The sequence below is a fragment of the Eublepharis macularius genome, chromosome 6, assembly GCF_028583425.1.
Source record: "Eublepharis macularius isolate TG4126 chromosome 6, MPM_Emac_v1.0, whole genome shotgun sequence".
NCBI lineage: Eukaryota > Metazoa > Chordata > Lepidosauria > Squamata > Eublepharidae > Eublepharis > Eublepharis macularius.
This window is the reverse complement of record NC_072795.1, coordinates 126,785,389-126,796,265: the sequence shown is the minus strand read 5'-3', so window position 1 is coordinate 126,796,265 and position 10,877 is coordinate 126,785,389. Positions and strand designations below refer to the sequence as shown.

At 49.1% G+C, this 10,877-nt stretch overlaps 1 protein-coding gene across 1 annotated transcript; it reads right to left on the bottom strand.

Moving 5' to 3' along the window:
• Positions 1–509: 509 nt before the first annotated feature.
• On the bottom strand, positions 510–8,556 carry FBXL15 (F-box and leucine rich repeat protein 15). The gene is made up of 4 exons (XM_054983654.1): positions 8,493–8,556; positions 7,078–7,240; positions 2,758–3,260; positions 510–699 (listed from the first exon to the last, which is right to left on the bottom strand). The coding sequence occupies exons 1-4, from the start codon at positions 8,549–8,551 to the stop codon at positions 510–512; spliced, it is 915 nt and encodes a 304-aa protein (XP_054839629.1). The 5' UTR covers positions 8,552–8,556.
• Between the last annotated feature and the right edge of the window lie 2,321 nt (positions 8,557–10,877).

Here is a 10,877-nt window from a genome sequence, read left to right as displayed (position 1 = left end):
CTGCACCAAGATTCAACATACACAGACTCCCCTCTAGAAACCCCACGATCAAGTGATGCACAGGAAGGGTGCCACCTTTTCCTTTAAGAGCACAGCATCAGGGAGAAATTCGATGGGTGCTATATTTCTCAGCGCTCCCGCATGAAAAACACAGAAAGGAAAAAGGCACTCCGTGTTGTCCACCAGCCACCTCTCCGGTGAGCTGTGCTTCAAAATAGTTGCCGCCATTTACCCCCAAAGCAATTACCACTTGTCAGTGGCGTTCCAAAAGAAAGAGTTTGGTGCACGAGTTCAAGAACCGTGGCTGCTGCTTCACAGCCACATCACACTGGCAAGACAAGTGTCTTTAAATATACATACGATATACGAGCTAGCGGAGATACAGATGGGCTTGCTTTTCTAACCCTCCCCACACACACGCACGCAAAACGAGTCCAAGATGGGAGCAGCGTGCCCTGAGCAGGAACTCCACACCTGCCGCTTTGCCTTCTTGGCAGCAGTTCCGTCCGCTAGATCTGAAGGTTGATAAACGGGGCGTAGCCCGCCACGTCCTGCAGGAGAACCAGGGCCAGCTGCAGCGGAGGCTCCACGTCCAGCTCCACCCCGCGACTGCGCAGGATGCTCAAGCTGGACTCCACTACGTCGTGACAGTGCTTCACCTTCAAGGCACGGAGCTTGGGGCAGTATTCAGCCAGGGTCCTGCCAAAAAAGGGTGGGAAAGGTCAGGCCACAGGATCCGGCCAGCAACAATCCCCCCAAACGACACGGTTGCACCTTGCCCAGGAGACACCAAAGAAAAGCAGGGACAGCCAGTGTAGAAAGAGGACGGTTTGGTTTAAAAGTGCAATCCTGTGTCACGCAACCACTTTTTAAGGCAAGAGATACTAAACGATGTTAATGTCATCCTAATTTCTGTAATCCTAATCCTGTGACTTCACTTAGCAGATGTCTTATTCTGTTGACTGCACTGACTTACACTGTGTAATCTGCCTTGTGTCTCAATGAGAAATAACGTGAATAAATCAAATAACAGAAGTCAGCAAATCTGACATTGCCCCATTTCTGTTACAAGCCACGGGAAAGAAGGCTGACAGGTGACAGGTGCCTGAAGCTCTGTAAAAGAGCTTTTCCAGTCTCTTCCTGGAAGAGTCGCTCCAGCCTCGTTTTAAGGACTTGGCTTCCCACAGCTCATCAGCTAACTCTTAAGGCCGAGCCCTGAAATGCTGGAACAGCTTCTGGAAGATCCTTGCCGGTCACCTGTACTCCTTTACCCAGGAGCAGCAGAGCATCAGTTGGCACAGGTGCAGAGATAAAGTCCGCAGAATACAACCCTGTGTCAGCCATTCAGGGCGGGGAGTGGGGGGAAGGACCAGGCTAGGAACTGGTGGCATCATTTTGAGGATGTGGTTTTTGCAGGCAACATACTGGCAGCAAGGAGGGCGCGGGGGGGGGGGGTCGGTTTGCAAGGGAATCAGAAAAACTCAAATCTTGTAAAACCACTTCACTGCACTTTTGGCAACCCCCCAAATCCCAATAATAAGTACCATACAGAGGTTAGCGATCTCTGAGGGGAGAAATGGCCATAAAGCACGGGGTCAGGCTCGCAACAGTTTCCAACAATGGAGAGGAAGGGCTCCCTGCCTGCCTGTCTCTAGTCTGTGATCTTCCAGCATCCCACAGAACCCTTAGTTTGGAATACGCCACCCCATGGCCCAAAGTATAACCAAAATAAAGCATGCAAATTAAATGTGTCCCTCATCCTACAGATCCTATACCATTCGAACTGCAGAACTTGTTATATTTAGTACAGGATTCCACAAATACTGGGGCGGGGGTGGGGGGAGAGAGATCACTAGCATGCACCTGAGAAGCCTTAACACGTTGTTAGGCCCAGCTGCTGAACTGTTTCAAGTATAGTCCTCCTTTTGTAGTTTTGATTTTTCTCCTGTCCATCCCCAAAAGACCACATCTGAAAAAAAGGCCATATCTAGTTTGGTGTAGCGGTTAAGAGCGGTGGGACTCTAATCTGGAGAACTGGGTTTGACTCTCCACTTGAAGCCAGCTGGGTGACGTTGGGTCAGTCACAGTTCTCTCAGAGTGCTCTCAGCCCCACCCACCTCACAGGGTGATTGTGAGGATAATGTAAATCATTCTAAGTGGGCGTTAAGTTGTCCTGAAGGACAGTATATACATCTGTTGTTGTTGTTGGAAGAAGATAACTGAAGAGGACCCAATCGTTCACATTCAGCCTCCCCTTTTAAGAGAAATCTTTAAGGGACTTCCTCGGAAGCCCACTTTCTGTTTTCAAAGTTCCAGCTTTTTTTAGCCATTCAGAAAAGTGTAAATGAGTAAGGGCCGTTTTCTGCTTAATGCTAAGTCTGCATGGGATGGGACGTGGTTTTCAGAGATCGGGGCGGGGGGCTACGTTTTTTCCCCAGCCTCCGGTAGTCATCGCACACATGCCCCTTTTTCATCCTATCCAGAGCCACACTAATCCTTACCCCTCAAAGTCAAAAGATATTCTGACTTTTCCCCAGGAATCTTACTAGTACAGTCAAAGCACAGCACCTAAACCTGACCTACAGATTTGGGCGGGGGGGATCAGCACATGGCACCTAGCACAAAATATAGGCTTGGTGTAAAGTCTCATGAGGAGCGTTTGGGGACAGATGCGTGGCTACAAGGGGAACATTTCAGAGGTACTCTTCCTGCTGCAGACATGCACCAGTCAGGTTCACCTGCTAAGCTATAGGTTACCTAATAGAGTCATTCTTGACCCGCAGGCAGCCTGTGAGGTCCAGGTGCTCCAGGTCAGGACAGCCTTTGGCAACCTCTTCCACAGCAGCATCACCAACATTGGCGTTGACAGCCAGCGACAGAGACTTCAGTCTGGCGCACCTTCGTGCGAGGTAGCAGATTGCTTCGTCCTTCAGTTGCCGGCAGGCTGTGAGGTCCAGGGACTCCAGCCCCTTGCAGTGGTCGGCCAGGCTGCGCAAGGAGAGACTGTCCACCCACTCGCAATGGGCCAGGGAAAGCTGGCGTAGATTGGGGCAGCTCAGGGAGAGGGCTACCAAGGTGTGCCGGCTCAGGTGCACGCAGCCGCTCAGCTCAACGTGCAGCAAGTGATGGTTCTGACTGATCACAGGGAGCAGCTCCTTGTCCGACAGCCAGGCAGAGCAGTTCTGTAGGGCCAGCTGCTGCAGCGCTTCGTTGTCTTTTAGCAGGACGCAGAAGGCAGCCTTTGGAATGTGAGGTCCAACCTGCCAAGGCCAAGAGGACAGCCAGATTCAGCATCATTCTCTAATCCAGGTGCAAATCTGTAAAATCCCCAGCACTCGCACATACCCAGCCCATGAGTCATGAGAGGAAAAGATGGCCTTCTGAAGGGACACAGAGCCTACCGCACTAATGGGCTTGCCAGGGCCAGATCGAGGGGGGGCAGGGGGGGTAGTCTGCCCCTGGCGCCACCAGGGAGGGGGTGCCGGGAGCAGCTGCCAGCTGCCAGAGGGCACATGCAGCAGCGCGGGCAGCCTCGCAGCCCCCCGCACTGACTTTCACCTGCCCCGCGGGACAGGGAGCGGCTGGCTTGCCGCGCACCCCCTGTCCTTCAGGGCAGGCAAAAGGCAGCACGGGGGGCTGCGGGGCTGCCCACGCCATTCACCTGCCCCCCAGGACAGGGGGTGGGCAGCCGCCCCCTGTCCTGCAGGGCAGGCGAATGGTGCGGGTGGCCGCGCTGCCTTTTGCCTGCCCTGCAGGACAGGGGGCGCGCGGCAAGCCGGCCGCCCCCTGTCCCACAGGGCAGGTGAAAGGCAGCGCGGGGGGCTGCGAGGCCGCCCGCACCATTCGCCTACGGGGAGGTGAATGGCGTGGGTGGCTTCCCAGCCCCGCATGCTGCCTCCGCCATTCCGCTCTGCGTGATGACGTCACCAAAGTGATGTCATCACACAGCACGGGGAGCGCGTGCGAGAGGTGGTCAGCCTAGGGTTGCCCCGGGTGCGGGCAACCCTAGATCCGGCACTGGGCCTTGCAGTCCAGGCCATTCCCCCAGAACCAAGAAAAGCGTGCCTGTTCTCTCACCCCATGCTTGGCCTCTGGGTGGGGCTGCTGTGGTACCCAGCCAAAAGCTCCCTCCTTTTAAATTTTTGCTGTTAGACCAAGCGCTCCACAAAATTACCAAAAGGAGAGACAGTCACCCATCCTGGATTGTTTTCTCTGCATCCAAACCTGTCTACTTAAATTGTCCCAGAACACACAGTATTCATGATGGACAGACACCCCCATGCTCAACCAGACGCCATATGCGTTTTTGAAAGCATTCCAGAAGAAGACCTGAAAACTGATGGGATGCTCATAAAATATGCACACTGGATACCCGTGTCTGCCCCCTCAAGCCACAAACTTACCTTTCCAAGGGAAGAGAAATAACCTGTAGCAGGAGATGACTCTAAAACAGGCTGCAATCCTGGCTTATCCTGGTTCTTGTAAATTTCTTTTCCCATTCTTCCCCAGTATGACTTCCTGCTAGAACTGATGGGAATTGTAGTTTTTCAAAGCTCTCTAAAGTGGATAGCCACTAGTTTCCATCAGGAATCTAACAGGTTCTGGACTGTAGCTATCAGGTGGCTGTCTACGTGATGAACGTCATCAGCAACATCAGAGCAAATACACTTGGAATATAAGTTTTGAAATGCAAGCAAATCACCAACATGAATATATAGAACACAGACATTGCAAGCAGGGTATGTTCATTTTGGAACACGTTATTTGCAACGATTGCACAGTCACTAATTGGGATGAGTTTAAACCAAATCCACAAGGGGCAGTTTACCGTTTCGGTAGTCACTTATACCCAAGGCAACCTGGTGGGGAATAACAACTAACATAATTCAGAGAATGAGTTGTTTTACACTATCAGTCCTTGTGTGTACTTCATCCGTTTTGGCTTTATTTCCTGTGGCTTCATGATTAATTGCATCACCCAGCAGTAAAAAGGTTTCTCCTTAACATAGGAAACAGAAGACTGACCATTCACAAAAGCTTTGCATTTTGCCACTAGGGACCGCTATAGCATGCCAGTTGTTGCTGTCAACACAAGAATTACAGTACAGATTCAGTATGTTTGTGAGAGGGGGAAAACAAAGCACTCAATTGTTCCAACGCTGAGAGGCAGCATGCATAAGCAAAGATCTGCCCCCTAACATGGGTACCCAAGCCAGCAAGAGAAAGGCAGTTATCTATAATAATCCCATATACACTCACTTCCAAATTCCTGAAAAGAAAATATACCTTTTGGGTCCTTCTTCAAAAAGCAAGTGTGTGCAGATGGTTCGGAAGCAATGCAGCAGCGTCTCCTGGGAAGCTCAAGGCAGCAGAACAGCTTCTTTTCATTTAATTGCTGTCTGACGTTGACTTACAGTAGTCCTGTCTGCATGCCCTCCAAGATGACCCATCCAGGACTGGGATTTTTCCATATATGAAATTATGAACCCAACTTAAAAGGCCAGCACACAAGTTTCTAGTCCCACAGAATATCCTTTAGCCATCACGGAACAGGTGCAGGAGCCACACCATTCCTTTGCCTGGCTGAAAGAGATCTGCCTCTTCTGGGAATTCTGGTTAGGTAAGAATCTCTACTAGTGAGAAGAGAGTAGAAGGATCCACCAGAGCTGCATCTAGTTCCCACGTGAGAACCATAAACTGAAGAGGAGGCTGGGGTTTGTTCTTTGTGTTGCATTTAGATTACTATTTTGTTTGGGGGTTATGCGTTTAAAACTCACAAAAGAAACATCTACAGAGGAGAATGGGGACCCCAATTCTTACTATTCAGATAAGGGGGAGATAGGTACATATCTAGCAGTTGATAAGCAAGAGAGAGATCAGCGATGTTTAGCGTACCAGCCGTGGGGCTGCCTTTGCTCATTTCTTGTCCAACTTGGCTAACAACATCTGGCTAAAGGTAAGTTATAGGTTAAATCTTGTCAACAGGGAACTCTCTGGTGAGACCAGAAGTGGTTCTAGTGGTGCCTTGAAGGGGACAGTTGCAAGATCACTGCTAGAAACATCGTCTACTGGAACCATTACAGTACTTCTAACTGTTGGCCAGTTGGCAAGGTGTTAGATCGCATTGTGATGGTCCAGCTCCAGAAGGTAGTGGAAGATGGGGATCTTACTTCAATCTAGCTTCAGGCATGGCTTTGAAACTAAGACTGCCTTGATCGCTGTTTGACATCCTGCAAGGACAGAGGGGGAGTGTGATCCTTTAACGGTCCTGGCCCCCCCCAGAAATTTCTAATATCATCAGCCATAATATCCTGGATCACCTACTGGGGGTGAAAGCATGTAGTCACTGGGAATGCACCCACCTAGCAGGTCAACTCCGGAAGGTGGTGCTAGCGGATTGCTGTCCTGCGCTATACTGACTGAGTGCATAATTTGAAATTTTAGAGCACCAAGTTTACACGCATTTTTAACATGTATTCATTTGCCCAATAAAGCCCAAACACCAGTGCAAAAAATATGATGTAGCCCCGTGAGTAGTTTAGGAGCATCAAATACTGTAACATTACTGAAGCTTAGCGGGTGTACCTGATCAGCAATCTAGGCTAGAGATCATGTAGGAGTCCACACGTTAGGCCAGGAAATACAGAGTAAGGTATTTTGAAGAATGATGACTTTCAAGGTATGTTTTTACGGCATGGTATCATAAGAATCAGAAAGCTGCTCTCAACCCCCACCCCTTCTTATTCGATTCATCAGAAGAGACAGAAAGAACTAACATTTCTCCATCTTTCCCAGGCACCAGTTACTGAGTTGCCTCAATGCTGAGGACCTAAAGGCTGCTCAGCCCCACAGGAGAAATTAATGTGGCAGAGAAATAATCTCTTATTTATGTCTGCTACCGTTATTTCAGAAATCACCTAGCATAACCCAAGGCACCTGCATCCACAAAGAGCACAGTGTGGCGCTATGATCATGTAGCATATCTTAGTTTTCCAACTCAGACATTAGGCAAACCTGCTCTGCCTCGGGCTCCATCCACACTTTCTCACTGCTCCACACACACCCCATTCCTGATACCTGGCCAGCATCAAAGCAGCGCATGTTGGTGAGGTAGAGCTGGATCAAGGTCTGGAATGCCTTGCTGACCCTCTGCAAGCTCAGGAGCTGCCTCAAAGGCAGGTAGGAGAGGATGTGGGGGAAGAGGACGTCCTCCCAGGGTAGGTCCAAGAGCTGTTTTCTGCTGGAGGAGGAGGAGGAGAACAATAATAATTCTGCACAGAAACGATTTCAGCAAAGAAGTGAAAGGAACTCAAGTCAGCAGGGACAAGAAGAAAAAGTGGGGGCAGAAACAACCCCCACACACCCAAGGTGGGTAGCTGCGTTAGTCTGTGGCAGCAGAAAAGAGCAAGAGTCCAGTAGCACCTATAAAAATTTATTTATGATAGGGTATGAGCTGTCATAAGTGACAGCTCACTTCTTCAGATACCACAAATTTTGTTAGACGTATAGGTGCTACTGGACTCTGGCTCTTTTCTAAAATAACCCTATGCACACAGCACAAGCTCGTCCTTCACAAAACAACAGGCGACAGCTTCAAGGCAGACCAATGGAAACACAGAACAGAACAGAAGGTGCTGACCTGTGAAACTCAGGGCTACTGGATATGGCAATGTCCCCAAGACAGTCATACAGAGAGCTCCCAGGAACTCTTTTTACAAGGGGTGGGGTAAGGAAGGGCTAGATTATAAGGTTGACAGCTCCAAGTTGGGAAATTCCTGGAGATTTGGGGGGTGAAGCGTGGAGAGGGCAGGCTTTGGGGAGGGAAAGGACCTCAGCATGGTATAACTCCATAGCATCCACCCTCCAAAGCAGCCCTTTTCTCCAGGTAGGTTTGCCAGCTCCAAGTTGGGAAATTCCTGGAGATCTGGGGGGTGAAGCGTGGAGAGGGCAGGCTTTGGGGAGGGAAAGGACCTCAGCATGGTATAACTCCATAGCATCCACCCTCCAAAGCAGCCCTTTTCTCCAGGTAGGTTTGCCAGCTCCAAGTTGGGAAATTCCTGGAGATCTGGGGGGTGAAACCTGGAGAAAGTGGGATTTGGAGAGGGAAAGGACCTTGGCATGGCATGATTCCATAGAGTCCACCCCCCAAAGTAGCCATTTTCTCCAGGTGAACTGATCTCTGTGGCCTGGAGACCGGTTGTAATTCCGGGAGATCTCCAGCCACTACCTGGAGGCTGGCAATCCTATCTCCAGGCGAACGGATCTCTCTCGCCTGGAGCTCAGCTGCCATTCCGGGAGCTCTCCAGCCACCACCTGGAAACTGGCAACCCTACTGGGTTAAGCGAAGCAAAAGCCTCCTTGCGGTCCCCTAACTAGGCCCTCCCCTACCTCGCCCCCACACCCAACACGGAACTACCGGCGCACGTCTGAATGGAGCCGCCCCGCGACTGCAGCCTCGCCCACCCTCGGGTCCCGTCCAATGCTGCCCTCACCTGGACCCGGCCAGCCCGGCTGTCCCGAGGGGGAGCCGGGCACCGCCTGAGGGCTCCATCCTCCTCTCGCCTCCGAGCCGCTCCGGACTCTGCCCGGTCGCGCAGGAAAGCGGCCGGCATGGCGCCTCCTTTTGACGTCACACGCCCGCCATCTTGCCGCCGGTCCTCCTCTCTGCTTAGGGATGAAATCCCCAGAGAGGCGTTGCGGGCATTGCTTTTTCTTTTCTCTTATTAATTAAGGGTTAAAAGTTGCTCAGAAAAAAAGGGAGTCTTGCGGGTATCTTAAAGACGACGCTTGATTTTATTCCCGCGATGGTGTAAAAAGCCAGAATGGAACCACCTGGAATGGCAATTTCATGAAGGATGGGCTGAATCCAGCCATCCTATAAGTAGCCTTCCTCCAACAGAAGAGCCTCCTTCAGCGCAATCCTAAAAAGGGTTACACCAGTCTAAGCCCATTGTTTTCATGCATCTGACGAAAAGAACTGTGATTCTCGAAAGCTTATGCTACAATAAAATTGGTTAGTCTTAAAGGTGCTACTGGACTCTTTTTGTCTTTGTAGGATTGCACTGTTTAACTTAGTTGGAGGAAGGCTCCTCAGACTTCACACTTGAGCCGAAAGGAAAGTTAGGGTGTAAATATTTTAATGAGTAAATGACTAAACATTGCTGAGTGTAAGGGTAGGATCTTCTCCATCATTTCTGCAACGAAACCCACACAAACATTGGGCTGTATGAAAGATCCTTGAGGACAATAATTTTAGACAAAAGCTTTGCGACGTTGCACTTAGCGACAGCTTTCCTGCCAGAATGCATTGAGCTAGAAGAAAGATTTTATTTTTTTGCAGAAAACTGGGATTTGAAATACACACCCTGGCAACATTCTAGAAACGAGACCAGCTTGGTATTTAAATTTTATGAGCTCTCTCCCACCCCAAACTCACTTTTAACAGAAATGAAAACAACAGATGGGAATGGCAGGTTCTAAGGCAGCTAAAATTTACACATTATATAGGACTACATAGAAGTAACACACTGAGTCACAAAATGTTCACAGAAACCATGTTCCAGTATCCCTTCTGGGCAATAAACAGATTTATGCAGGCAGAACCTGAAACGCTTCAAACATGTTCATATGAACCAAACTTGCAGGTTTAATAAACAGTAGTGCAATCAGACACTAAACTTCCAGATAATCCACATTCCCATAAGCATTCTGAGCAATTTATTGTTTTGTGCAAAAACAACTGCAACAAGGTATCTCTATAAAAGAGCAGATAAAAAAATATATCTTGTGATAACCAGCCATTTACATTGAGAGAGATGATAATACAAAAATTCTCTCTTGGGGAATCATATAACCAACAATATTATAGATAATAGACTACATTTTCAATACAACCAGTTTGACATATACACAGCCTGTCTTTAATAGGGATACCTGCCCTCCAAATATGCTCTAGGGCCCTGTTGGAATCTCAGTTCTGTAAATGTTTTCCTCACACTTGGAAAATAGATATTCTGTAAGAAGCCAGAGATAAAATAATTGTATATCAGTAAGAAGAACCATTATTATTTATTACTTCTCTATCCAGACTTACATGAGATTTATAGATATGGTTATGCCTGTTTGGGGGATATTTATTTATCATGACAGGCAGGGGTCATTTTGTAGAAAGGAGCTGGAGGAACTCATTAGCACATCTCATTAGCATAACTTATTAGCATATGCCATGCCCCTTGTCAGCACTGGAGGTGTGTCATTAGCATAGCTGATTTGCATATGCCACATCCCCTGACATCACCTATCCTGGCTGTTTTGGACCCAATCCTGGCCATTCCGGGCTGAAATTGGGCCAAAAATGGCAAAAAGGGGCTGAAAATGGCTGAAAGGGGGCCCAAAATGGTCAGGATTGGGCTGCTGCTGAGTGGGAGAGTGATCCACCACCCGTCAGAGGCCCAATCCGGGCCATTTTGGCCCCAATTCAGGCCGAAATGGGCCCAAAATGGCTGAGAGCCGGGTGGGCGGGGCCACCTGTCATGTGACCTCTTTGGGGGAACTGCCGGAACTGTGTTCCTGCATGTTCCCCCTCCCCCTCGAAATGAGCCCTGATGACAGGTCTAGGTCCAGCTCCCCAATCTCTGTCGTTTGATAACTTAGAGTCCATCATATCATCTAACCTGCATCAGTATTAGACAATCCTTTTGATTACTCTAAATTCAATAGAGATGACAGTTCTCTGCTCTCAAAATAGCCACTGGAGTTCTTGGAGATGCTGATAGAAGTCTTCTTGGGAAACTATTTTGCAGGCATTCTAATAGGGCGATATTTTCCATTTCCCAAATCTCAGATCCAAAACACATTTGTGCCACTGCTTTCCCCAC